General features: G+C 38.8%; 2 protein-coding genes across 12 annotated transcripts in view; one reads left to right on the forward strand and one right to left on the reverse strand.

Annotated features, from left to right (window-relative positions):
- Window positions 1-1,268: 1,268 nt before the first annotated feature.
- On the forward strand, window positions 1,269-18,250 carry map2k4b (mitogen-activated protein kinase kinase 4b). 4 transcript variants are annotated; one of them, XM_013273098.3, is made up of 13 exons: window positions 1,269-1,540; window positions 3,676-3,711; window positions 5,213-5,245; window positions 6,395-6,455; window positions 7,210-7,384; window positions 11,087-11,206; window positions 11,322-11,441; window positions 11,536-11,587; window positions 13,037-13,164; window positions 13,968-14,045; window positions 14,133-14,281; window positions 14,376-14,421; window positions 14,602-18,250. In XM_013273098.3, exons 1-13 carry the CDS (start codon window positions 1,429-1,431, stop codon window positions 14,713-14,715), a joined length of 1,224 nt encoding a protein of 407 aa, XP_013128552.1. In that variant the 5' UTR covers window positions 1,269-1,428; the 3' UTR covers window positions 14,716-18,250. The 4 variants fall into 4 exon arrangements, with proteins under 4 accessions (XP_013128552.1, XP_013128550.1, XP_005447984.1 ...); XM_013273096.3 differs by having other exon boundaries at window positions 1,270-1,540; window positions 6,353-6,455; XM_013273097.3 differs by lacking the exon at window positions 5,213-5,245 and having other exon boundaries at window positions 1,271-1,540; window positions 6,353-6,455.
- Window positions 18,251-18,637: 387 nt separating this feature from the next.
- The window catches only part of myocd (myocardin), a 145,508-nt gene continuing 136,405 nt past the window's right edge, over window positions 18,638-27,740 (reverse strand). For all 8 annotated transcript variants that reach the window (XM_005447920.4, XM_025909596.1, XM_025909595.1 and 5 more), the window contains 9 exons: window positions 26,416-26,520; window positions 25,959-26,308; window positions 25,359-25,515; window positions 24,720-25,262; window positions 23,788-24,312; window positions 22,917-23,063; window positions 22,457-22,564; window positions 21,691-21,748; window positions 18,638-21,561 (listed from right to left, as the gene is read on the reverse strand). In XM_005447920.4, the coding sequence (XP_005447977.1) occupies window positions 20,948-21,561; window positions 21,691-21,748; window positions 22,457-22,564; window positions 22,917-23,063; window positions 23,788-24,312; window positions 24,720-25,262; window positions 25,359-25,515; window positions 25,959-26,308; window positions 26,416-26,520 (2,607 nt within the window). In that variant the 3' untranslated portion in view covers window positions 18,638-20,947. The remainder of the gene's footprint in view (window positions 21,562-21,690; window positions 21,749-22,456; window positions 22,565-22,916; window positions 23,064-23,787; window positions 24,313-24,719; window positions 25,263-25,358; window positions 25,516-25,958; window positions 26,309-26,415; window positions 26,521-27,740) is intronic.

The raw sequence follows: 27,740 nt of genomic DNA on the forward strand, positions 1-27,740 counted from the left end.
TTATATAAATATAATGATGTGATAGCAGGTTGCAGTGTATGGTATTTCCATATACGTTGTCGATTACCTATATTATTTAACCATCTCTTCCTGCACACTGAAAGCCTGAAGAGCCCGATGGTAGAACCAGTTCCATTGTGGAACAAGAGTGCCACCTAGGGGAGAAAACCTCCGACACTTTTATTGCAAAGCAAAGTTTTAATTTGTTTTTTGACTTGACTGCTGGTTCTACATATGCAGTTTTTTTACCCCTCAGATGTAAAAGGCTAAATCTACCCGACATGTTATGTAGCTACTCATTTTGGCCCTCATATTTATCCTGAAATTTTACCATGTACAGATACGTACTAATACTTATGTTTCTTCATTAGAGCAGTATTTCTTAAAATGGGATACTTTGGGGGACTGCGGGGGCTACACAAGGATTATTATTTCACGTTTTATAAATTTCCGTCATGCAGAGTGTCTAAACTATTAATAAATTAGTTTGTTTAATAAGAAAATCGATGTTAACACGTTTTACAAGTTCTGTATTTGTTATAAGCTCTCCTCAAAGGAGAAAGTAACACATGCAATCACAATGAAGGAGCCAGTTTCCCATACTGATCACTGATTAATGATTGATTTGTGGTTACAATGTAGCAGCCGTCCAGAAACAGAAAAAGTAGTGGTGCATTTGTTTTACAAAAAAGGGATGAAGGAAAAAAGCTTGATCCCTTGCCTTGTTTCGAGAGTATATATAAAAAATACTCAATTTGGCGTAACCATTGTCTCTGTTGTTTTGGTATAAATGTAGTTATGGATTTGAACATTAAAAGTCTAGCATTTTTAGCTTAGACTGTAATAAGAGACTGGCAGACTTTTTTTTTAAGTTATAGGTGAGGTTGGAGTGCTAGTTGGCAGCTACTGCTAATTAGTAGGCTACATTCAAAGCACCGATACATATACAGATAAGTTAATTTGTGCTAAGCAACAGACTAATAAAACACCAGAATTTCTTTTGCCAAAAATGAAGCATAAACTTCCTGGACAGAAATTTGCGTATCATTTCAAAGGTTGTTTGACATATTATGTGATGCTTGATTATCTTTGATGAGCTGACACATCTAACAGTGTAAATCCAACTATAAAAGTCTGAGTAAAATATATTACAAATTAAAAAACGAAGCTTCATTATTCAACGCGAAATAAAACGAGGCAGAATGTAGAATATGTTATATACATTTGTTATTAATGCAGGTCAAACGTTTAACTATGAAGTCGTGATTTGCTGTTTCCGACTGTCCGTAAAAGCAGCAACAGCAGAGACGTGGCCGTCGTTGCGGCTGTTGCGTTCAAGTGGCGCAGTGTCCCGTCTGGAGGCAGAGAGGGCGAAGTTTCACTCTCTGCATTGCAGCCTGAGCGCTGCTGCTGGAATTCAACACAACAATGGCGACTCCCAGTCCTAACAGCAACTCCACTAGCTCCAGCAACAACAGCAACATCGTAGGATCAACGTCGCACCAACTCCACCAGCAAACACAGAGCAGCAGCATGCAAGGTAGGCGAGCAATGGCTCCAGTTCACAGTTTTGTAGTTCTACTGGGGACACTAGAGTTTGTAGGAAAGGGTAGCTTTTAGCTTCCTAAAAGCAGAAACACTGTAGTCAAGAGAAACCCAATAAGTAAGTCTTTTCGGTCAGAACTTTCAAAATAAAATATGTTACGCGGCCCATGTCTGGAAAGGTGACCAATTTAATGCATCTGTTGCAAATGCTCCGCTTATGTTAATGCAAAATGCACACTTTTGCCAAAACAAGCCATGATAGTGGCCGAACTGCCTTTTCTTTGAGTAAGGTCAATCTGTGCACCTATTTGGTTAATCATAATGAAAATTAAAGTTAGCAGTTAGTGACAAGCATCACACATTTAAGTGTTTACATGTTAAATCAGATTAAAAAATATTCATAACATGCAGTTGATTAGCCTAAACTAGTCAAAGGTTTTACTTTCGGATCTGAGTAATTGTTAACAAACAGCGCTTTTATTTTGACGTCTGCCTTGTGAGACTTCCGCTAATCCTGCCTTTCTGCGCTTAGCTTTATGTATCTCCCTGAAACTGCACTGCTACCAGGCTAGCAATGATGCACAAGCTTCAGTTTAATTGTTGTACCAGCGGGCCTGTAATGGCACAGTAAAGTGTTTTCATTCCTGAAGTTTGAATCGTACATCCCGACTCTACCTTAAAAGTATTACGTTGTAAAAAATGAGTTCCGTAACTATTTTAACTTTTTCGCCTTTGTTATTAGCAGAGGGCTGCTACAAGTAGCCTCAAGGCCTACACTGAAGTGTACTTCTGTCCCCGGTCAGGCCACTGTTTCAGTGCTCGGCTCCTAGTAGCAAAGAAATGATGGCGCTAATAAAGTTAAAGTTGGGGTTCACAATTCTATTAAGTGTCAACATTAAATTCTGCTGGCTTCAGGCCATACATAACGTTACTTGTCTTCCCTGTATTGCTAACGGTAGTTCTGTCGGTGGTTTCATAACGTGTTGACACAAATCACATCGGTTTGTAAAATAAATTTAAAGACTAAGCCTTCATATCTGCATGAGGCTCTTATAAGTGTACATCTCTACCTAGTTAATGCCTCTGAGCGCACACTGTCCTCTATTATCGGACAGGCAAACCTCGTGACAAAACCTGTAGTCAGCTAAGATTTGTTTTAGTGACGTCACACATTTTAATAATGTGCTGTGAGGAACAAAAACGTCTACTGAAACTTAATACATAAAACCAAATTTTCTTATTCTACATTAATCCACTGGGAATATAAAAGAGGATGATCACAAGAGTTCTCAACGAATAGGAGTAAAATCGCCAAAATAATTATTAACACTTGACAAACATACTTAACTAAAAAAAGAGAGAACGTATTAGTTTAGTTTTTGCGAATGCAATATCGACATTGTGTTAAAATTGAAGAAATAAACAGAACTTTTGTCTGTAGGGTTTTTCTTACAGGAAGCTAATTTTAGCACCTTCTTTGATCTGTTGAGGGTTTAGGACACTGTCTTGATTGCCTCTGTTTACAAATTAGAATTAGATTTCAGAAGCAAAGATAAATCACCACAGAAAATTTTGAACGTGTGTAAGGAGCGGTTGAAGGTGACTGCTGTCAGGAGTAAAGTGGCTCCTGGTGCTGTGGTATATGGAAGATTCCAAAGACCCCCCCCCTATATAAGTGTAATTACAAGAGGCAATTTTTGGGCTATGGCTCCATAGGATGCTATTTGTTCTGACTAGCTTGTCACCCCTATGAAAGCCAAATTCCTGAGAGTGGGAGTTCTCAACTATAGTTGAAATTCTGCAGATATACAGGGAATCATGTAGTGACAGCTGATGGGTGTTTTAGGGGATTAAATAGAATTTATGTCATTCATAAACCTTGATTACACATACATGTAAAGTGCTTCACATACATTTAGCTGTGTTTGTTCCAAGAGTTGTCATTTCACTGGAAAATTCCAGCAGAGTAGGTTAGGCAGATAATAATGGATGTGCTCATAGTATATCAGGAGGGCTTTATTCTGGATTTTATTGATTATTAAGCGCCTAATCCTAAGCCTCTACAGCCATATCTGACTTTGTAATTTCTTGCTCTGTGGCAGTATCAAATGTTTTATCTAAACCTTGCAGAAACCAACACCTGCTGGAGATGTCAAAATGAAACAGGTATTCAAACTTATTTTATAAGGTTTTAGTCTGATTTTGGGAGATTTAGTTTTTTGTTGAGTTTTTTTATTTTTTTAATTTTAGGGCCAATCTTGGCAAAGGAATTTATTGAAATGTCCCCATCGCTTCCCTCTGTTGGTCTTTTTCTTTTGTTGGCATAAAGTTTTTTTGTTTTCTTTTTTCCATTTTTGCAATACCTGTAATTGTATCCTCTTTTTTTCTGCATGTTTTCAACTGAGTTTCCATGTTAGAATGACCTGATGTAGACAGACCCCATTTGACGAGACACTGTTAAGTGTGGTTCTCACTGTAGGAAAGCTATACCAGCTTAGCTGTTGAAGTGGCACATGCCAGTTTTTAGTGGCTGGCCACTGTGAATCTGTGGTGTTCTGCTGAGCCAACAAAAACAGAATATCAGTCTTGTTCCACCGGCAAATACCAGTCATCACTAGTGTATTATCTATAAGTTCATAGTATTTTATTACTGTCTGTTTATAAAGCTAACAAACATCACAGCTTTTAGTATTAGTTTTATTCACCTCCACCCCACTTCCCATTGTGATTAAATTAACTGTTGCATATAATTAACTTTATTACCAAGAATTTGCAGCATGAAATGTATTTTTGTAATATATGGGCAGAAGTAAAAAAGTAAATTGTTTTTGTTTGTTTTTTGCTAAGACTGTTTTACCAGCTAGCTTTAACGTGTAGCCCTTTGTTTTAATTTTTTTTTCACAAAAATGTATTTTTCTAAGGTATTAGTTTATATACTTATATTTAAGGTACAAGTTAGCAAAAAGGGCTAACGCCAAACCAAGTATAAAAAACAATGTACTTTATTTTAATTGTACTGTCACTTTTTAATGTAATCTACTTATTCTTCTATAGTAGTTCATACACTGATGATACAATATCCAACTTTAAGAATAATCTTGGAAATATGGAAAATGGAAGTATTTGCTTTTTTGCCATATGCTGTTAGTATTGCTAAGAAGCTAGCAGCCAGCTAGCCTAGCTTGGCACAAAGATTGCTTGCTATCTATCTATCTATCTGGGGTCACGGGAAGTAATTGCAAAATACTAAAACGGTTTTATATAGGCAGCAGTGACAAATACATGTAATTGATTATTGTACTGGTGGTAGTATTTGCAAGTGGAACAGCAGAAGGTAGTGCCATATGCACAGTGCCTCAAGACTGGCACAACATTGGTTTTCAAAATTGACTTTAAGTAAGATGGTACTCAAATGACTGTTAAAATGGAACTATTATGCCAGTAATACAGCAAACACTACATCGGTTTTCAGATACATGGCAGTGCACTGAGCAAGACCCACCAAAATGTGGCACATCTTTTGCCAGCTAAAGCACATTCTCAGTATCCTGACCTGTTTTCCATTTTCAGCATTGAATCATGCTGGGACGGCACAAACGTGGCCCATTTAAACTCTAACAACACATTTCAAGAAAATGTAGTAAAAATGTTTTTTTCTTTACTTCAGGGTTTCAGATAAGCCTGTCTGGAATACCCCAAAGTAAGCATTAGACTTGCACACAAAGCACACGACCTCTACTCTTTGTGGGGACACCTCAGTAGTGTAAAGGAGCATCCTTCCCTCTGTTATTGTAGCCGTATTCAAGACTGGGCTCATTCCTGCCTCCTGTTACGAGCTTCAGTCTTGATTCATGGTTTATACTATTATATACGTGCACGTGTGTAATTGGATAACACAGGTGAGAGGATGCCACTGTATACTACTGAAACAGCCTGTGTGGTGCTCTGGTAGTGGGGGAGTCTGTACACTGTTCACTGCTGTTAATTGTCACAAATATATTTATTGCCAAGAAAGATTCATTTGCACTGGGGCTTAAAAGGCTAAGGGATCTGTTTGCACTCAGGAGCTGGTTGGACAGGGCATGGCAAAGACAACTTAACACTTGAACTCAGCACTTTCAACAATGCCTAAACTTAATCACCAACTCTATTTGGGTGATACATTCATATACTCACATGCACCTAACAGTTAATTCAACCTATGTGTTCTCAGTCTGAACGAAGTGCTGTCTTGAGTGTTGGGTCGCTTTCACATGTCAGTGGGAACTGTTTAATGTTGACATGCACATTTATAAAGGTTATTGATGGAAATGTTCTGAACAGGGATTCCCAATGTTAGCACCCTGCTTAGTGCACAGCATACTAGCCTGATAGCTTGCACACATGCTGCATGCCATTTATTCAGAAGGTTATAGCTAAAAGGGCTTGTGCAGTACACCTATCTGAACACTGGGAACCCCTGTACATTTTTGCTTGTGTTCAAAACTTTTTGCTTTCTCGAAGCTTAAGAAGAGCTTGAGATAACTCCAAAACTTCATGCCACAGATGTTGGATTTTTTTCCACCATTCCCTCATAGTCAGATTTCTCAAATGTAACTGTACAATGCACATGAATGTGTTTATACCTGGATCATATTAAGTTGCTGTGGCATATTGAGACTTATCTCAAGTGTAGAAAGACAATACTGAGGTAAGAAAAGCATTTTATCAAACCGTGTGTATCCTCTGTCTTCACCAGTTGGTTGAACCCACAGAGTGGTGTGCATGTGGTGGCACTCTGCATCTGTTTCTCTTTTTGTCCTACCAGGTAAACGCAAAGCTCTGAAACTGAATTTCGCCAACCCTCCAGTGAAACCGGCTTCCAGGCTCCCACTCAATCCAACAGTTCCCTCTTTCCAGAACCCTCACATGTGAGTAGAGATAGTTGGGACATGATGTCACTGGGACTAGATAAGAGGTTGTATATAGAAATTGGACATAGCCTCTGGACCTGATAACAGTAGAGTGAATTTGTCAGGCCAGCAGGGGGCAGTGCCTGGTTGCAAAAAGTAGTCCTGTTGTGTAGCAGTTTACAGAGAAACAACACTACTCATTTGCTTCATAACATCAGGAAGTACTTATTGATTATTAAGTTTCTTTGTAAGCAATTTTCTAAATCGTCTTAAAGTTACTATGACAACAGAAATGTACTGACTACATTTGCTTCTGTTTAAAACATTTGTAGAGTTGGTTTTTATGCTAACCACTTTAACTTGCTAGCAGTGTTTTTTTTTTTTTCTTTTCACTTGACATGTTGCTACATTTTCTGGCAATTTGAGCGCTGTGAAATGGCACAAAATCACTGACACGATTGTGTTTTTCAACACATGTTCACATTTGCACAACATGCAGTCAAACTTGGGGCACATCCTTAGAAACACTGCTTAATAGCACTAACAGTGGTCAAATCATCATGCATCTTGCACCTTTAATATCAGGAGGGGAATTTTTAATGATGAAAATAATACAAATACTATATTCATATTTTGCCAACTAGTCAAATCCCACAAGCTTGATCAGATTTTAAAGGCGGTTCATGGAAACTTCACAGTTCACATACACTTAATTTCTGATTAAAATATAAATGATTAATTATAAATGCTGTCATCGTGCCACATTCAACAGAGAGCGCCTACGGACACACAGTATTGAGTCATCTGGGAAGCTGAAGATCTCTCCTGAGCAGCACTGTGACTTCACTGCAGAGGATCTGAGAGACCTCGGTGAGATCGGCCGTGGGGCGTATGGCTCCGTCAACAAGATGGTCCACAAACCCACAGGCCAGATCATGGCTGTCAAGGTAGCCCAATAATAGACTATTAGTAATCTGGAGATGTTTTTTTCCTTTAGTCTGCTTTTTTTAAAAAGACTGAAATGTCGGTCTCAAAATAAGATGATTGCTGACTAGAATTCAATCAAACTAGAACAGATATTTTGAGTCTAGCAGTGAGGAGTGTCCACATGTTAGGCTTTGAGTGTCCGTGAAAATATTTGCCTGCGCTGCTGTGAGTGTGTTGCACATGCATAAAACGGATGTAATCAAACATATGGAAGGCTGACCAACCAGTAACCAGACAGTGACCAGTGAGGGTCCAGAACGCAGGAAATCAACCAATTCTAGTCCCTGGCCGGTCTCTAGGTGCACCTCTACTTTTTGTTAAGCTGATGCAGAGCTGCTGTATTGAGGTCATATACTGTAGTGTAATGCACGAAAATGTCACCAGAGGCCAGTCTTTACTGATCAACAGGCATCTGAACTCAGTTATGGAAAGATGTTGGGCGTCCCAACCAACTAATTTCTTAGTCGATTAACCCTTTAAAACTGGTTGGAGTGGGCGCTCTCCGTTTTGCGTAACTATTTTTAAATCCCTGTAGAACTGGAACCACGTAAGCTAGTGCAATAATTTTTTTTGCATATGAAACTGGAGGAGTTGTACTTACATTTTATGCCATCAGCCGGTCCTAGGTCACGGTTTCCTTTCACAGATAGCTTTGCAAAAATTGCATAAATTCAGAAGGTTATAGCTCAAAGGGCTTGTGCAGTACACCTATCTGAACACTGGGAACGGATGATCTGATATCGTCGTTTTGGTGTTGTTCCCAGATCATCATGAAAATGTTGTTCCAGGTTCAACATTGCAAGTGACCAATCACATTGTTGTGACGATATTCTTTGGCGCGCCAAGCCATTCGTGCATTTGTGAAATTCCAATGTTGCAAGGACAATATCAATTCTGCTTACTGTTTATTAAGGGTTAGGATTAGGGTCGCGGTCAGGGTCCGTTGATCGGCGGACAGAGGCGGTTTCTCGCAGCTTAAGTACAGTTTTTTGTTTTACGGCGGTTTTTCCCAAAGTCGCAAAAGCATGACGTCACAACATTCTGATTGGTCACTTGAAATGTTGATCCTGGAACAACATTTACTATGTTGATCTGGGAACAACACCAACACGACGATATCAGATCGTGCACTGGGAACCCCTGTACATTTTTGCTTGTGTTCAAAACTTTTTGCTTTCTCGAAGCTTAAGAGCTTGAGATAACTCCAAAACTTCATGCCACAGATGTTGGATTCTTTTCCACCATTCCCTCATTGTCAGATTTCTCAAATGTAACTGTACAATGCACATGAATGTGTTTATACCTGGATCATATTAAGTTGCTGTGGCATACTGAGACTTATCTCAAGTGTAGAAAGACAATACTGAGGTAAGAAAAGCATTTTATCACACCGTGTGTATCCTCTGTCTTCACCAAAAAGCACTTGCAGCTAGGGCTGTGCTATATCATACCGTTCACGGTTATACTGGTGTAATTTTGGGCAACGATAGGAAAATGAAATATCGCGATAGAATATGGGTAAAACGCGCATGCGCAGTGCCTATGTTTACATACGCACATGGTGGCGACGCGGAATGAGAAGAGCGAAAGTGGATCGTTAAATGAAACGGATGAACCAGAATTGGTTTGTAAAAATGCTGCAACTTCAGTGGTGTGGAACTGGTTTAGCTTTCGTCCGTCAGATACACAACAAAGCACTATTTTTGGTAGCGCATGCTAGCGGGCCGTCGTTATTACTGTGTTGTTTGGAAAATACGGCACACTTAAAATCAATCCTTTGATTTTTCTGAAAATCGACAGTGCCCCTTATAATCCCGTGTGCCTTATGTATGAATTATGGTTGTGTTTACTGACCTCGAAACGATTTTATGTACACGGCGCTCGAAAATCTGTCAAATGTTTTAGTACGACTTTGTTAAGCTACGAACCCGCACCGCTGGATGGATTGTCGGAGCATTACGGCTATCGTAGGCAGGAGCCTCGCGGAGTGATACGTACTGTGCTTCAACATAATATTACCGTATTGTGTGTGTGTATAACCTCTTTTTAAGTTTTGTGGATATTATACATGGTTATGCTGAGGATATGTCGGCCAGTTTCCACTGGAAATGCCTTTTGGTTAAACTGTCTGCAAGGAATTTTCACTGTTAAATTTTTATATAACTTTAATGCACATAAAAAAACAGCTGCTTGTTTAAGTGAAAATACATTGATGTTTTTTTTGCACTAATAAAGTTGTGGAGTTGTAAATTATTTTGTCTAGTGTCAATTATATCGTCAGTTATATCGTTATCGCAAATTTTCAAATGTATATCGTGATAAATATTTTTGGTCATATCGCCCTGCTCTACTTGCAGCAACAAAAACATAATATTCCAGAAACACGCTTTGCCGATCCGATCAGCTGTTCATAACACTTTCTACGGTGAGATAAATGTCAGCGCGAACTATCGCATGTCCGCCATTACCTGCCCGAAACCGGATATGACGTGATTTTCGCGGAAAATGTAGTTTTTTACCTTGAGGGCCTTCTAAGCCTATGCTGGTGTTTTTAAAACTTATGTTTGACTTTATGCTTTTCTGTATAGTTTCTGAGATGCTTAGAACTCAAATTGCACTGTTTGAAATAGTTTATTTTGATGCACATGCAGTTTTTTTGCAAATTTGCATTATAATATTTATTTTCGTTTTTCCTGCTGTATATGAAATTGGCGTATCTCAAAAATAAAACTATGAAGACACTCAAAATAAATTTCCTATGGTTGGAAACTATTTTGTGCAACTTTTTTGTATTTACAGTTTTGAGGGATAAACCCCTTAAATTTGGAATCTGGAAATATATGTAAAAAACCAAAAATGATTTTCAATTTTTTTGTAGTTTATTGCACTTTTTTGCAATTTATGTAGTTACTATAGACTTAATGCATACATATTATTAAAATTTGGACTATAATGGTTTTATTGATGTATAGCAACTTGAAATGCTCCCAAAAATGCACTGCAGCATGTAAAAATATAAAGATAAGCTCTGGCGGACTTGGTTCTATGGTAGGTCTTAAAGGGTTAAATTTAAATGAGTCTGACATTAAACATCTCTCAAAGTGTGACTAACATTAGCCGTGCAAGCAGCAGCAGTCTACCCACACACCTGGATGGCATGCAGTGTGCACTGCAGGTGGTTATATGCTAGCTTATTCTGACAGCCTGTTTAGAAGCATTCATTGTGTAGATGAAATACTGACAGATTCTGTTGATTTTAGGAAAAATGTGCTGTTGAATTTTGAATAACACAATAACGAGCTCATTTGAATTAGTTTCACCGATGCATTTTAGGGTCGAACAGCTTCATTTCTGACTGACACAAAGGTTGATTGAAGTAGCATCAGTGTTGTGGTCAAATGACCTGACACTGTTAAGTAGATGTGACTGGCTTGAGTGGCTGGCTTTTATGTGCATAACTTTTGTTGAACCCAGCATGCACATGGTGATAGTAGGCGAACTTGCAAGGTATAATAAATAACAAAAAAGAAAACAGTTCAATTCATGTCCATTGCTCTCTGAGAAATGAATTCTCTTATTAATGCTGCTAAAGTTAGAAATGGCAATGTGATGAAAAGTGTGAGGCTGAAACATGCATGTCTATTTTGTGATGTGTCCCTCAGAGGATTCGCTCCACTGTGGATGAGAAGGAGCAGAAGCAGCTGCTGATGGACCTTGATGTAGTGATGAGGAGTAGTGACTGTCCCTACATTGTTCAGTTCTACGGCGCCCTCTTCAGGGAGGTCTGAAAAACACACCCACCTGCCTTTTTTTAATGTTACAGAAACAAAATATACATGATTCATTCAGTTGATTGCAAATTCTTGAAGGAATCTAACCTCTATGTCTTTGTTTCAGGGGGACTGTTGGATTTGTATGGAACTTATGTCTACCTCATTAGACAAATTCTACAAATATGTATATTGTGCATTAGATGACGTCATTCCAGAGGAAATATTAGGCAAAATAACATTAGCAGTAAGCAACAATTTCATATTCATGTAACACTTTTCCTGTAATTGCATGCATAGCATCAAAAAATTAACCAAAGGTTTTATTTTCTCTTTAACAGACCGTTAAAGCACTGAACCACTTAAAAGAAAACTTGAAAATAATTCACAGAGGTAAGTTTTCTCATTTTGTTCTTATCAGCTAGTGCTGGGCGATATGGAAAAAATATTTATCACGATATGAATTATTTTATATCACGATAACGATATATATCACGATATACCACCTGACCTGTGGTCATCTGGAAAGTATGCAGTCTGTAAACAGCGAGTGGAGAGGGTGCAGTCTTTTGAGTTACCGTAAAGCATGTCGCAAATCCGGGTGCACGTAAAGAAGCACCATGTCGCAAAACCACAAGACGGAGTTTCTTTGCGAAAAATATAATTTTTTTTATACTTTATTTTCTCTTGCATGAAGTTAAGAGTATGTATAGTGAGAAGACAACACTAATATATTTGCCACAGGCTATTTAACCCTTTAAGACCTACCATAGAACCAAGTCCGCCATAGCTTATCTTTATATTTTGCATGCTGTAGTGCCATTTGTGGGAGCATTTCAAGTTGCTATACATCAATAAAACCATTATAGCCCAAATTTTAATAATGTGTATGCATTAAGTCCATAGTAACTACATAAATTGCAAAAAAGTGCAATAAACTACAAAAAAATTGAAAATCGTTTTTGTTTTTTTACATATATTTCTAGTTAGAGAAATTTAAGAGGCGTATCCCTCAAAACTATAAATACAAAAAAGTTGCACAAAATAGTTTCCAATCAGTGTCTGAGTGTCTTCATAGTTTTATTTTTGAGATACAAATTTTTATATACAACAGGAAAAATGAAAATAAATATTATAATGTAAATTTGCAAAAAAACAGCATGTGCATCAAAATAAACTATTTCCAACAGTGTAATTTGACTTCTAAGCATCCCAGAAACGATACAGAAAAGCATAAAGTCAAACATGACTTTTAAAAACACCAACATAAGCTTTGAAGGTAAAAAACTACATTCTCCGCGAAAATGACGTCACTTCCGGTTTCGGACAGGTAATGGCGGACATGCGATAGTTCGCGCTGACTTGTATTCCAACGTAGGAAGTGTTATGAACAGCTGATCGGATCGACAAAGCGTGTTTCTGGAATATTATGTTTTTGTTGCTGGAAGTGCTTTTTATGCAATTTTTGCAAAGCTATATGTGGAAGGAAACCGTGACCTAGGGCAAGCTAATGGAACAAGATGTAAGTACAACTCATACAGTTTCATATGCAAAAAACTTATTGCGCTACCTTAAGTGGTTCCAGTTCTACAGGGATTTAAAAATAGTTAGGCAAAACGGAGTGTGCCTGCTCCGACCGGTTGTAAAGGGTTAATGATATATTTTATGTAATAATTGATAAAATTAGGGTTAGAAACGATAGAAGACAAATGGCACGATAGACACTTTTCTATCGTCCACACGATATATATCGTCATATCGCCCAGCACTATTATCAGCTGTTAAAAATGAACTCTTGTCCCAGTTACATTATAGTTAGGTTGTCCTTTGCTGTGTTTGCAGACATCAAACCTTCCAACATTCTTATGGACCGAAAGGGGAATATCAAACTGTGCGATTTTGGCATCAGCGGCCAGCTGGTGGACTCCATAGCCAAGACCAGAGACGCAGGCTGCAGGCCTTACATGGCAGTAAGTAATTAACTGCACTGATTAACAAATATGCATCAGTTACGTGTGAAGGGGTAAAACGGGTTGATGTTATTATTATATTTATTAAGAACCTTCATTCAAGTTGTTCACACCTTGCAGAGTGCACCCCAAGCAGCCAAAACATTTAAATCTCCTGCTTAATATTGCATGGGTTACCCTTGTGTTCAGTTCTGACCAATGGGGGCACAGACCTCTGGTGTCCTGTGCTGTCGAGCAACTGATCCTTTGGATTGTAATAAATCAGGCTTGGTGAAGAGAGGTTGGAGACCAGTTCAGTACCTTAAGCCAGGGGTGGGCAATTAATTTTCCCAAGCGGCCACATGAGAAGTGGAACTGTTGTGGAGGGCTGCTTACAAAGAGATCAAATTAATACTGAGCAGAATTGAGTTCAGCTTATTGACATCGCCCTCCACAACAGTCCAGCTTCTCTTGTGACTCTTTGGCAAAATTAATTGTCCGTCCCTGGCTTAAGCTGTGTGTCAAGTCCCTCCTCGATAGTTTTTACTGCATAGAGAGGGTGTTGCAGTTGGGGGCAAGTCTATGAAGGATTTCTGACAGTGTTTAGGTCGGCAGTACACCTCAAAGTAATTCCATATATGCCATTTATATGGGCATTCCTCAGTAGTACTTTTTAATGACATGTTCACTTCACGTGTCAGTTGATTTAAAATTGTTGTGACTGACATGCATTTTGCATTTGTCTGATAGAGTGAAATACTGTCTTATGGGGTCTAGTGAATTATCTGTGTATCACAGAATATTTCCATTTGTGTGTTTTGCAGCCTGAAAGGATAGACCCCAGTGCTTCTAGACAAGGCTATGATGTCCGGTCTGATGTATGGAGTTTGGGAATCACCCTGGTAAGACCCAAGGGTTTCATTAAGTTAAGCTGTTGCAATAAGGATAAATCCACAGTGTTAGACGAGTGTCTTTCTGTTTGTTATCAGTATGAGCTGGCAACAGGAAGATTCCCCTACCCTAAGTGGAATAGTGTTTTCGATCAGCTGACACAGGTGGTAAAAGGCGAGCCTCCCCAGCTCAGCAACTCAGAGGAGAGGCAGTTCTCCCCCAAGTTCATCAACTTTGTTAACCTATGGTAAGCACAATCATGTAAAATTTGATTGGGGAGCATTTTTATGCCCTCTACATTTGGCACATTGCCTCTGATTTGTTCTTTTTTGTCTGTCCAGCCTTACAAAGGATGAATCAAAAAGGCCAAAGTACAAGGAGCTTCTGGTGAGTTGCAATACTACTTAAAATTGAAATGTAAAAGTCATTTTTATTTGCTACAGTAAATAAAATTTTACCCCAATTCCTAGCTCTGCAATATTTGAGGATTTAGGCTAAACCTAACTTTAAATTAGCTGGCTCATACGGGCTGAACTGTGACTTCAGCTTTGTGTGTCTCTCCTGTAGAAACACCCTTTCATTCTGATGTATGAGGAGCGTTTTGTGGACGTCGCCAGCTACGTGTGTCGCATTCTGGATCAGATCCCTGCCTCTCCTATCTCGCCCATGTATGTCGACTGACAGTTAGTCCAGGGAGGGTGGGGTGAGGGTTGGGGGAGGGGGGTCGTTAGCCAACAGTGGATTGGACACTAAGTTTTGTGACACGACGCTTGACATCTTAGCCCTAAGAGTTAGGTGGGATCACCAGTTTATTCACGTGTTCCAAAGAACAAAGGAACTAAGTCCGAATTGCTCAGTGCAATGAGACAAATATCCTTAAGCAAACCTTTCAACCTCCCATCACCTCATTTTAAAATCCTATAATATTGTCATTCATCTTCAGCCAGAAAAACTTGAAGCGAGAACATTGTCTTAGTAAAATGCAATGTATCTGTGTATGTGAGGAAAAAGGAATGGAGTACATATATATAATTTACACACACTTGAATTTGTACACAAATACAGAATTTACCAAATAAAATGGTGAGCAGTGACGCTCTTGATGTATGAACAAAAAAGCCACTCAATAGATTGTACATTGTGGACTGTATGTATGCATATGTGTGTTCACCTCTGAACTGTTGACATGTACAAATGTATGCAGGTAGATCTGCTGTCTAAACAGTCTTTCCATGCATTTGATTGAGAGCACCTTTACTCACGGCAAATGGTTGAGTATGCAAGAGTGTTTCTGTGTGGAACACTCGTGGATTCGGTAGCGCGGCTTTCTTTTTCTCTTTCCCCCAATATGCAATCTGTGAGAAGCTGTCTTGATAGAAAAATCTCACAAACTGGCCTCAGCTCGTCTCTTTTGCTATTATTGTGTTTGAGTCATAAAACTGAGCATCTTTTTTTTGATTGAGAATTTCCTGTGTTAGTCTTGCTGAGCAGCAACAGAACAGAGCTCATGGTGATAGAAATTCCTAATGAGGTAATATCAAATGGCAACACCTGGTTTAATGTAACTGGATTTTTGTCATTCAAAGAAGTAGCTACAGCTAAAGACGATTGATGGGTTAAAAAAAAAAGCAAAACAACACAAAGCATGCTTCCAAAATATCCTTTATAGGTTTTTGTTAATAAAAAACGACAAAGGACAAGATGATGTAACAATAGCTAACTAAGATGAGAAGCCTACTAGCAAAATATATGTTAAATAATTCTGTCCATTTAATAAAAAATAAAAAAAAAAAAGGAAGAAGAAAAAGCAGGTTTTTAAAAAAAGGTTAAGATTGGTAAAATAAAGTATACTAACTGAATAGAAATATATATTTTTCTATTATGTAGTTTTAGTCAAATAGGTGAGGAAATAGAAAAGGCCATTATCATTCTAATAAATGAAAGTTTAACATCTAGCTAACGGTATGTTTTTTTTGTTTTTTTTTTCTATTTGCAGTAAGCAAATTAGTTAGATATATGGTAATAGGTCTTTGATGCTAGCAAAACAACATAAAGCATTGGGTAAGAGATCTGTAGATTTGTAAAATGCGCTAACAAAACAGGAAAAAATAAACATGTAAGCATCGCTTCACTTTTGCACATTGCAAGTAAATGTTTTGTTTGTTTGTTTTTTATATACCTTTAGAACACCTAGTGTCGTAAAACCTATGTAGTTCAAACAAGCTGCATTGCCTCGCAGTTAATGTATTGATTGAGAAACAGTCACCACTAGATCAAAATAGAAAACCTGCTAGCAAATGTATCGTATAGTTCTCTGGTGAGAGCAGCACAAGATGATAAACAATTTTTTAACATCAGTTTTACAAGTTTAAGAAAAATTTGTATTTTTTTTCTAGTTTAAACTAGAAAACACAACTACAATAAGACTAATGAATTTGCCTGTTTTGTACACTACGAAAATATATATTATGATAAAACTTGTAAAAAAAAAAAAAAAAAAAAGTTTTGTTCACATTGTATAAATCAAGTAAGTTTATTTTTTTAATATTTTTTTTGGCTAATGGTGTGCCTATTTTGGTCTCCAAGAATAACTTCTCAAAAAAAGAGACTTAATTTTTTGACTTTGCCAAAATGATAACACAAGAGACGTTAAGTGGTGCTAATCCAGTGCTACATTAGCCTATTCCGCTGCAGGAACATAGTAGGAGGTAGCCCTAAACATTTACAGTTATAGTCTTCTGGTTGGCCTTTTCAGTCTTATTTTTCCATTGCTTTATAGGCTTAAAAAACCCAACAATGTAATTTTTTTTTAATGCCTTCGCCTGCATTTTAAATGCAATCAGTTTGCATTAAGGCATACTGTTGTTCTTTCAGGACCACCCAGAAGTCTCCCAGGCTACACACTTTTTGTCCCACAAAAACATCCTCGTTTCCATACTCCTAACAAGTTCTTGTAGTGGAAGATGTCCTATACCCTGGTGTAAAGTTAGTTTAGGACATTATGTCCACTGTAAATGTGTATGTACATAGAACACCTGCTGTTACTGGCAGGTTCTGCTCAACAGTGAAGGCTGATTCCTAAACACAGATGGTCAAACCAAGCACCAAGATAGGTGTTAGATGCAAATTCTTTTAGTTTAGGAATGAGGCTTAATTTCACCTGGTAGCCTGTCATAGCACTGTACAGTTAAACTTCTCATCCACACTGATCACAGATCCACCGTGCTGCCATATAGCAGCAGTAACTACAAGTTTAAAAGTCTAGGCATGGGAGTTCTGTCAAAAAATAAATAAAAACTGTAAATGCTGCTAAATCACAAACTATTGACTTCCATACCAACTACCGAACTGTCAGGAGAAGAGGAATCTCACTCCACACACAGTTACTGCATTTTCGTCCTTCAGTTCACCACGGACTCGGCATGTTTCTCCATGATTTAGCATGTCTTTCTGGCTTGCACTGATGATAGAATATTTCCATGCCAAGCCATGTATTAAACTCGGATGCATCTCCATAATCCAAAATGCCTCACCTGTCTTCCTTTGTCAGTTGTAATATTCTGGAGTTTTACATACTAGCGTGGCAGAAGGTCAATGGGAGGCCACAATTTTGAGACTATTGAGATGCACCCGTTGTCATTCCTTTTCAGAAAGCCACATCTACCAGGCGGGGCTTCTTATCCACAGAATAGCGAGACAAATATCACACTACTTGGCGATAGCTATTAACCAAACTGTATGGATGATGGTCCTTTAAGTCTGGGACACTGTAGGGACTTTTACATGCATCTCCCAGAAACTACCACCATTGTTGGAGTGGGTTGGGGACGTTTTAGTGTGGCTTGTTTAAAATGTTGAATACTTCTGGCCTGTTTGGGAGGGCAATACATTACAACCGCGTAGGTGGCGACGTTGTAGAACCCACACGATTCTTTCGGTAAGAGACTTTCCATTTCTATGTCTGACGCGAAATGGTGCAGACCCCAGAGAAAGCCCACAGACGGAGCCGTTTAACTTCAAACTGTCTCTAGATCTGTTTTATTCTGTCATGTGTTTCCAGGAAGCTAACTTGACGCTGGTGAATCTCCAGGGTACATGTTGTATAAATTGCAAAATTACTAGAATGTTCATATTAGATTATAAGATATTATTAAGGGCAATGAATATTATATTGTATCTTCATCGATGGTTACAAATAAAGTTCCCATGGAAAAGATTGGAAACCTGTGTATGTTTCTTGTAATTTAGACACGAACAAACTGCCAAAATAATTTTGATAATAAGTGATAAGTTTATTGCTGTCTTTTTTTGTAGTATACAGGGACTCGGGCAAGTCAGAGTGGCCAAGCAACATGGAAGCTTCTGTCAGATTACTTTCCTCTGAGGGAAAATTATTTAAGAATTCATCAAAAATAATTAAGAAAAGGACAGTAATTGTTCTGACAACAGAAGACAGGAAATAAAGTATTAGCTTTAAAATATACTCAAGATGGGTAATAGCTAACATGTAACCAGAGAAGCCACTCAAGTGCAACACTTCATTTAAAAGAAAAGAAAAATTTGGTCAAAACAACATGAGACCCATGGTTACAGAGGACACGAATAATTGCAAGAGGTTTATTAGCCAAGGAACTGAAGTCATAATTTTATATTACTGGAAATGACATATATTTATGACATACATATAAGAGCAAAACCACTTAGATCTGTCGTAAAATAGCTAGGTGGTGATGTTAGCATAAAGACTGGAATAAGGTAGAAACACTTTATGTAGCTAACACCTACCAGCACCTCTGGTTCAAGTGTAAAAGCAAGCTGACTGTTAAAAATTTGCTCAAGCATAGAACATGAATGAAAAGAAAATACATAATTTTTGTTAGTAAAGTTTTTTTCTGCCTCCTTGGCGTTCTGAGTCAGAAAAAACAAAACAAAATCTAGACTGCTAGTTTTGTTAATATTAATCTTACTGTATGAAAAAGCCCCTTTTCGTTTAGCATTTTGGTAATAAAACTTTTATTATGTCTAATACTCACATTAAATAGAACAAGTTTATGTGGAGTAAAGTAAATATCATGTTTTCAAGTTAATGACCAATGAGCTAGTTAAGATAATGCTAATTTGGAAAAGACGGTGAGTACTGTGAACAATGAATGAAGCTTACTGGGTCTTTTGAGAATGAATAAAGAGATTTAACTAGGAACATAAAACAGAAGTGCTGGTAGGCTGATTCTGTGACTTGAAGACAAAGCCACTTTGGTCTGTCCCCATCTGTGAGTCTTTATGCAATTTAGGCTAGCAAACTGCTAACTGTAGCTTTACAGTTAGTCGACAGATATAAAGGAGGTATGCAAGAAATTATACGTATTTCCTTTAGTTTTAATCGAATTTTTAAGTGTATTAAAATACATTTACTAATCAAAACTGAAACCTTATTCATTTCTGAGTTTGGTATTCTCACTTTATGCTAACTACTGTGCATAATAGGTTTATCTAGGCTGGCTTTGTGGAAGTCTATTCTTTATTAATATCCAGTATTCACAGTAAAAATTTGAATATATTACATCATCCTATTAACAAGTGCTAAGAATTGTCAATTACAAATCATGATTTATTTTTTTTTTTAAAGAAAAGTAAGTTAGGAAAACATGGCTTTTCAAAGTGGTTCTTTCACTTTGTATCACATTCTCAAGAGAACTAATAATGAAATGTCAGTGATTGATAATGGTACTTTTTTCATACATCATATAGAGCCCCAATCTGTTTTAAAGGAATGTATAAATACAGGATCAAGTATAAATACAAAAGCACAAAATAAATAAATGTAAATGGGAACAGAAATGCTGGCATTTTTAATGACCAAAAACAAAAAAAGAAAAAACTAGATGTGAGCTTTACATAACTTACTTGGGTTGGAGCCATCTAAATCACATCAGTCAACAACTTTTAGGGGAGCAGTCATTTGATATTAAAATTTGGGAATAAAAAGCTGTCGCAAATAAGGCAGTATTCGGCTGCTGATATAAACTGATAAGATAATTATTTTAAAGGTGTCAGCTTCCTTCTATGGTGTCATCCTGTGGATAATAGTGGAAAACAAATAAGTACAAAAAGATTCCTTCAAATGACCTAACCTATACACATATACTAAGCCCAAGCAAACTGTGACAAGTGTTTATTAAGCTAGAGGTGCACAGTGAATTAAAAAAAAATCATATTTACATCAAATGTTGAAGTGATTACAGAAAGCATTTGATTTGTTGTTTGTATGTTCTCCCACACCTCTGACGAAATATGCAGACTGCAACTTATCTCTGTCAGTTTTGATATTTACAATATGGCCATTACTAAGCAATCCAATTCTCCAATTCACCTGTTAACTCCTCTCTGGGTATTTTTTTCCAGTACTAATATATAACTCAAAGTATACAATGAAAGTCAAACTGTGTCTTCAAGTCTAGGTGGCATAACACTGATACTGTATTAAATGTTGGCGTAAAGTACTGTAATCGGGTTTTTAAGTTACATTAACACTCCTTCCGACACTATGTCCACTGTCACAAGTACTTGGTAGTTGTGCGGATCAAGATCATGCCAAAAAGCACCAGGTCTTTAGTTTTTGAGTATGACGACAACATAAGAACCACATTTCAGTGAAGTGGAAAGGTTGGATATAACAATTGGTCAATTTCTGGCTTGGATTTCAGCTTTTGAATATCTGTTAATGGTTATAACATTCCACTGGATCATAGTAAGGAGCAACATGTGAACATTTAAAGCTGTTAAGAATAGAATTAAATAAGTCTTTGGTATTGTCATAGCTAATATCAGAAGTCCGTGCAGCTAGTTGCAAGCTGGTGTCTTGAGTTCGATGGCTGGTATGCTGCTAACCAGCACTTTAGGGACAGTGTTGTTTTTACCAGTGCTCCAGGTGAAGGTCTGTGGCAGAGTTCAAATTAATGTCTGTTACATCCAGGAACTCTGCATTAAAAATGCTGGGTGCACTGGGTGGAGCAATGCTGAAGGCAGTGGCAGAACTGGGTGGTGTCAGGTCGAGCCATTCCATTGTCTCCCAAGGCGTCTCACTAAAGGTCATGCTGACCATTCCCTGCACCTCGGGGTTGGTGGACACCTTGCTGCCGATGGCCGAGAGAGACGTGTCCATCAGATCTCGGTTGCTCAGAAGTTTGTCCTGTTGAGGATGATGAGAGTGATGGTGATTCTGAGGGCTGCTGTACCGATCAACCTCTCGCTTCCCATCATCTTCCTGGCCCCCATCCTCTGCTGCCATTTTAAGAAGAGGTACCTCCCCTCCACGGCCGACGGGACTGCCAAGCAGAGTGTCTGGGTGGCTTTCGGTGACGTGGTTGGCTGCATGGTCGTAAGGGAGCTGGGTGGGGGAGAGGTGCTCGTAATGTCGGTGAAACCACGGGATGAGGAGGCCGGGACACCCTGGGGACACAGTAATGTGAGGCATAACTTTGGTTACAGAGGACCTCTCCCTCTCTTCTCTGGCGTTAGCTGGCATCTCTTGAAGAGAAAGAGGAGAGGAGGGAGGGTCACAGCAGGTTCAACGTGTCAGGTAAGACTGTGAACAACAGGTAGTGTTTTCAAATGCTTTCATCTTCAGCCAACAGGATCTATAGAATGAATCCTCACCTCCACTCTCTATGAGTACGTCCAAAAGCTCATCCATCTGCTGACTTCGGGTCAGTTGCTGTAACAGTAACAAAAAGTGCGTTCCTTTTATCAGCTGAACAACATTTTAACACTTAAAAAACAGACTTGGTTGTCTTTCTTTTGTTTTGTTTTTTAAACATTCTAGCTCCTAAAACGGGACTTGGCCCCTTTTACTAGCTTTAAAGATAGAGTTTTTTTGCTTGTTTCAGAGAAACAAATATATTTTAATTGGCTGTAAAAAATTTAGTTGTGCTTTATTTTGCTTTGCTGGCAAAATTAAGGAGGTAACAGAAATTTAGTTTTGCTCATAGTCAAAAACGTAGAGCTACAACAATAATAATGGTCTAATAATTAGTAATCATTCACTAAGCATTTTATTTTATGTTTTAGGGAAAAAAATCCCTTGTATGTTCAGATAAAACAAGACATTTTACAACACTGTAGAGCATTATTTTTTTTACAATTAAATAATGAATAAAATACTTTGTCGACTGTAAAAAAAAAAGTATTTTTACATAATTACAATAGTTAAAAAATCACTATAATGCTATTATCATAATAGCTATAGAAGTACAGTGAACAAAGCGATGGATGAAAACAAAAACTACAACACAGAAAAAAATAGAAGAAAGAAAAAACAAGACAGACCACAGGAGGAAGAGTGGAATGAGAGCAACGCCAAAAAAGGTCAAATAAATTTCTGGCCAGCCATCTCTACTGAATTTTATCATGGATTTCAGTTTACCTGTTTGACTGCATCCTCATAGCATGGGGGCTGTCTTAAGTCAGATGCATCTGAATCTGAGCTACTGAAGGCAGGGGGAGGGACCTGGCACTTTGGCAAAACTGACATCTATATGGGAAATAGGTGAAAAGTGACATTAGTATATTATAGGGGGATTTACCCAAATTAGGCCCTCATGTTTAAAAAATCTCATCACAGTGAAAAGTTTACTCTAAAAAATGATTTGGCGTTGTCGTCTTGTAAAGGAAATGTCACTGACATGTCAAGGAATATATGATGAAAACTGATATGAAGTTATGACAAAATGAACTTCACAACAAAAGACAATAATACACAGAGACAGGCCACAAATGGAGAGAAGAAAGGAAAACAGTAACATAAATGTGAGATGATTCAGCTGAAGTAAATGATGCTGATGTGACAATGCTGTAAATTGCTGGTCATGTGGATAGAAAATTACCTTTGGTTGCATGTTTTGGCTCTCAGGTTTAGCAGGGCTGCTGTTGTTGAGGCCACAGTCAGCTGAGCTGGGATAGACTCCCTGAAGACCTCTTTGGTCGGAAGGATAGGAACAGTTTACAGGCGAACCGCCACTCTTTTGCTGCATCTATAGTTAGCCAAAAAATAAAATGCCCCAAACACGTTAGAAATCAAGAACAGAATAAAAAAACACCTAGACTAAAGAGAGCATATTTTGTATATGAAATAAATATTTAGATATACTGTTTTGAACATGTTTTCAGAGATGGAGATGATGGGAAATTGTAAAACCTAATGCTAGTTGGACATGTTTCTGCGCTCGTTGGTGGCTGCCTACATTTAAAAATTTAGATAAGTATTATATGGGTTTTCTTTAACTTTTATACTATAAAATACATTTACTTATGCAGCCCACTGATGATGATGATGATGCCTAATGATTTTGGTGATCTTATGACAGCAAATACAGGAATATATAAATGCTAATAAGAATCAAAATAAAAATCAGAATATCCATAGAAAATAAAGAAATAGCAATCTAATATCTAAACAAATGTTGATTAGGTTATGTTTTTGGTAACGTTTGTTTGCGTCCATATCATTCTTTCTGTCTCTAAACAGGATAGTTTGATAAAACTAAGGGGTGTAAAGTGGGGTCATATTAAAATATGTTATAACATCGGTTAAAATATTGTCTGAAATCCACCATGGTCTTAAAGTAAAGAAAAACTAAATAAATATATACAAAACACAATACTGTTCCTTTAAAAGTAAATACTGCTTCTTGTCTTTGTTATATGATCTACTAAAAGTCAGTAAAAATGGTCATTCTAAATATAAAGGCAACATACCTGCATGTTGCATGCTCTATTGTTGCCCTGGGTGTGGGGGTGACTACAGCCATCCCTCCCCATTTGAGGAGACAGCAGGTAGGGGTTGTTAGGAGATGAAGGCTGTGGGCTGCTGGAAGATTTTCTGATAGGAGAGTCTTGCGGTGAGCACTGTGGGCTGAGGAAAGTGGACATAGCAGTGGGGCTGCCAGAGGAATGGCCTGTATCCATACACTGTGGTCCCCTGGGGCCCCCCATGTTGGTAATGGAGGAACTGCAGTGACCCATATCCTCTCTGCAGCTACCCATATCCTCTCTGCAGCTACCAGGAGGGCACTTAGGCTGTTTAGGGGAGGACAGAGGGCAGCTGGAGGATAAAGACAAGGGCTCCTGCTTGATAGTCACCCCAAAGAAATGCTGGCCCATCATGGCTGGTGTCTGGTGCTGCTGGTGGTGCATGGGAGGATGAGATGCAGGAGGGGCGGTATCCTGTGTTGCTCCATAGCAACGTTTTCTCTTGTGGAGTTGCATCTTTAGCTCCTCAACCTAACAAGCATGATCACAGAGCATTCAATTTACAACTCAATACTTTATAAATAGTAACATAAGTGATGGTTGCATTAGTATTAGATGCTTCAATTTCATGGCTGCCTATGACATAGACTTGATAAATGAAAATGATCCTTCTTAACATCTCCTCTTAACATCCACTAGCTGACTAGCAAACCATGTAGTGGTAGGTTTAAGAGCTTGAAAAAAAGCAGACTTTTCACTTCTCATTCAAGAAGCATTGCCCTATTAATCAGTGTGTAATCGCATGGGCCAGGTTGTGAAAAAAGCCATGGGTCCAGCTTTTGGTTTTAGACCTGAAGAACCTCGGATCAGAGGTGAAATGCCTTTTCAATCTCTTAAGATCTACCATGAAGTGTTAGGAAACAGAAACAGATCATCACCTGTCTCTGTTCCTGGTGCAGTTTCCACGTCAGCTCCTCGATCACTTTCTGCTTTTCCACCAGCATCTTGTCTTTTTCAGCTTCCACGCCATCCATACCACCAACCTCCCCCATCCTCTGACCTACCCCACCCATGCTGCCACCTCCTCCTCCCCCAAAGCCATCCTCCACGCCGAGCTGGGCAGGAGATGGCTGAAGGGCAAACTGTGTTGGCGAAGACATGGGCACATCACTGAAGCTGTCGGGGAGTGAACCGCTGAGGGACAGCTCAGAGGAGGCCGGCGAGATGGGTGGGGTGGAGGAGGTGCTGGGGTATGGGTAATACCCTCCCTGGGACAGAGCGCTGGAGGAGGATGGGGACTGGTAGGAGGACAAGGACCCAGTGGGTGTGACAGGAAAGGTCATGGTTGTGATATCAGAGGATCCCGAAGGCGAGGAGCCGGTGTTGGAGTCTTTGAAGGGCCGGAGTCGCTCAATGAGGGCAGTCTTGGTGCCTGAGACAGGCATGCCACGAATACGCAGGTGCTGTCTTAGCTCTGAAACCTTGCAGAGCAAAAAAAAAAAAGGAGAAAAAAAAGGATTATATATGTATGTTAGGGAGAGAAGATTTTCAGAATGTTCCTCTCTAGTATCACCTACTTTTAGGTCATCCAGATTAGATGGCAGGGGCCCAGGCTTGACTTGTGAGATGTTGCTTTGGTTGGGGAATGTGTTCTTGACTGGAGAGGATGAGTTACTGTTGGCTGTGCTCGACGGGGCACTGGAACTACAAGCCGATAGTTGCTCACTGACTCCTCTGGAATGGAGCAATTGAAGAAGATTACCCCAAAGTAAATATATATATATTAATGAGCCAAAACATTCTGACTGCTTACATTGGTGGATGCACCACATCTTGTTGATTATCTCACTGTGATACATTTCGGGGTCTGCAGTATGTAAGATGGTAAATTGAAAGCTGGATCTCATATTTACTGATGCAAATGTAAGGAGTTTATTATTGTTCTGACATTAACCATGGCTCAAACCTACAGAAAGTAATCAGATATCAGATTTCTTCCCCAATCTACATCATTATAAAGTCTTACAGTTAATTTTATTGTGCTATTTACTGTTTTGGATCACACTTAAGAGTAAGATGCAGCATCACTTTTATATTTATAACCCCCCCCCCACACACACACACAACTTTGCAGTAGATAATTTGAGGAGATTTCGTCAGATGTATTCTCTACTTACTTCTGGGTGTGAGCTGGTGTGTGGGGTTGATAGCTGAAAGTGGGCTGCCTCTGCTGAGCCTGAGCCTGAGTCTGAGACTGGGCTTGGGCCTGCGTCTGCGGAGTGTGAGCATGCGGCTGTTGCGACTGCTGCGTCTGCGATTGCGCATGAGTGTGTTTCTGCTGGCTGAGAATCTGCAGCTGCAGGAAGAGCTGCTGCTGCTGGAGGAGTCGGGCGTAGGCCGAATCCATGGGCGGAGGGGACTTCTCTGCCTTCTGGTCTGGAGGAATGTACTGGTGGTACTTGAGCTTTTTGACTTTAGGCTTCACATCTTTGGGCTTCTTGTGACGGTTCTTGTCGGAAGATTTAGACTGGTGGTAGAGAGGACGAAAAGGTCTGAGCTAGGCATTTGAATGGATTGAATTGGAATTGTTAAAGTTAAGAAACAGATGATGGTAAGTAGTAAGGACAAACTGACCTTGACGATAGCAGGAACAGGTATTGGGGGAGTAGTCTGGCTGTTGTTAGCACCAGAAAGCCCCTCATCCTGGCTTTGATCAGGGGGGTCTCTGCTTACACCACCCTATCCACAAATAAAAACAAAGTACGTTTACTTTTCCAGGCTGAAGTTAAAGAAATGCTGTTTTCACACTGGTCTTGTTATCAGATAAAGAGATTTATTAGATCCATAGAGTGTTATTTTGGGGTGGTTCAGTGTTATTATTTTTAGCCTTATAGGGCATAAGAATTAGCCACCAAGAGCTACTTGGTGTTTTACAGAGTTTTACAGCTGGGTGGACAAAACACATTGCTGTTTCTTATTTAGCAACACCAAGTCCCACATAGTCTAGTTTTAAAAGTTCTCCTAGATTGTGACAATCAGGGAACCAAACCCCCCAAAACAACAAAAAAGTCATTTCAGTGTTCGGACTTGTTGTCTGTCAGGATTAGGGTTAAGATTCAGGGCTCACTGATGATGACCTCACACAGGTAACGGCAGTCTAACAGTGGGATATTCTGTGAGGTACAAAATGTTCCACAAAAATGTCAAAACGAGTTGGTAAGTAAACAAATAGTCAGTAGGATTCACTGTGTCATGGATAGCACTACATGACTTCACTAGCTGCTAATTACTAAAGCATAAAGTGTTTCAGTTTAGACGTAAAGAATAGTTGTCTTCTTGCTTCATTTGATAAACTGGTCTGTTGAGCTCAGTTTCCCTCAAAGAGGTTTAACCTTGGAGTTGTTTTATCGTATCCACTCTACTGACAGACATCTGGTTCCAAACAATACCAAACAAGCACATGGCAGGATGTAATAAAAGTGAACGATTGTATTTACGCGGCTATTTTATAGTCTTTGGCAACTTTTTTGCTATTGTTGCCTTAGATTTCATGCATTTTGCTCTGACTGTATCTGTTTTCTTCTCATTTCTTCTTCATGATTATAAAGGTAAATTGAACAGACAGGGAGACTGCTTGACAGTTTATAATCCAAATAGAATAATTATCCCTAAAAATGCTCATGTATTGATGTTTCCTCCGCAAAAGTATTCCAAAAAGCTTTAAACAAACCTTTGGGACTGACATGACGCACAGAGGGATGATGATTCAGTTGGAACATTTAAGAGGCACAGGTCTAAGAGATATAAACAATTGTGCTCTGGCACGAATTTCAGTCCAGGGACCGTTGCTGTTGGTGACCGTTGGAATGAGGTCACTGTGAGTGAAAGGTAAGCAGCAAGGATATAAAGGCAGCTGTGCCGCCAGCATGGCTCAGCATGCAGGAATGTGACACCTGCCT

Source organism: Oreochromis niloticus, linkage group LG8 (assembly GCF_001858045.2).
Source record: "Oreochromis niloticus isolate F11D_XX linkage group LG8, O_niloticus_UMD_NMBU, whole genome shotgun sequence".
NCBI classification, from domain to species: Eukaryota; Metazoa; Chordata; class Actinopteri; order Cichliformes; family Cichlidae; genus Oreochromis; species Oreochromis niloticus.

What these genes read in the sequence shown, in the direction of transcription:
- map2k4b (XM_013273096.3), top strand. Translation starts at nt 1,429, where the DNA reads ATGGCGACTCCCAGTCCTAACAGCAACTCCACTAGCTCCAGCAACAAC. An exon ending in GCCAGATCATGGCTGTCAAG is followed by an intron (nt 7,385 to 11,086) that starts GTAGCCCAATAA and finishes TGTGTCCCTCAG; the next exon opens with AGGATTCGCTCCACTGTGGA. An exon ending in CAAAGTACAAGGAGCTTCTG is followed by an intron (nt 14,422 to 14,601) that starts GTGAGTTGCAAT and finishes TCTCTCCTGTAG; the next exon opens with AAACACCCTTTCATTCTGAT.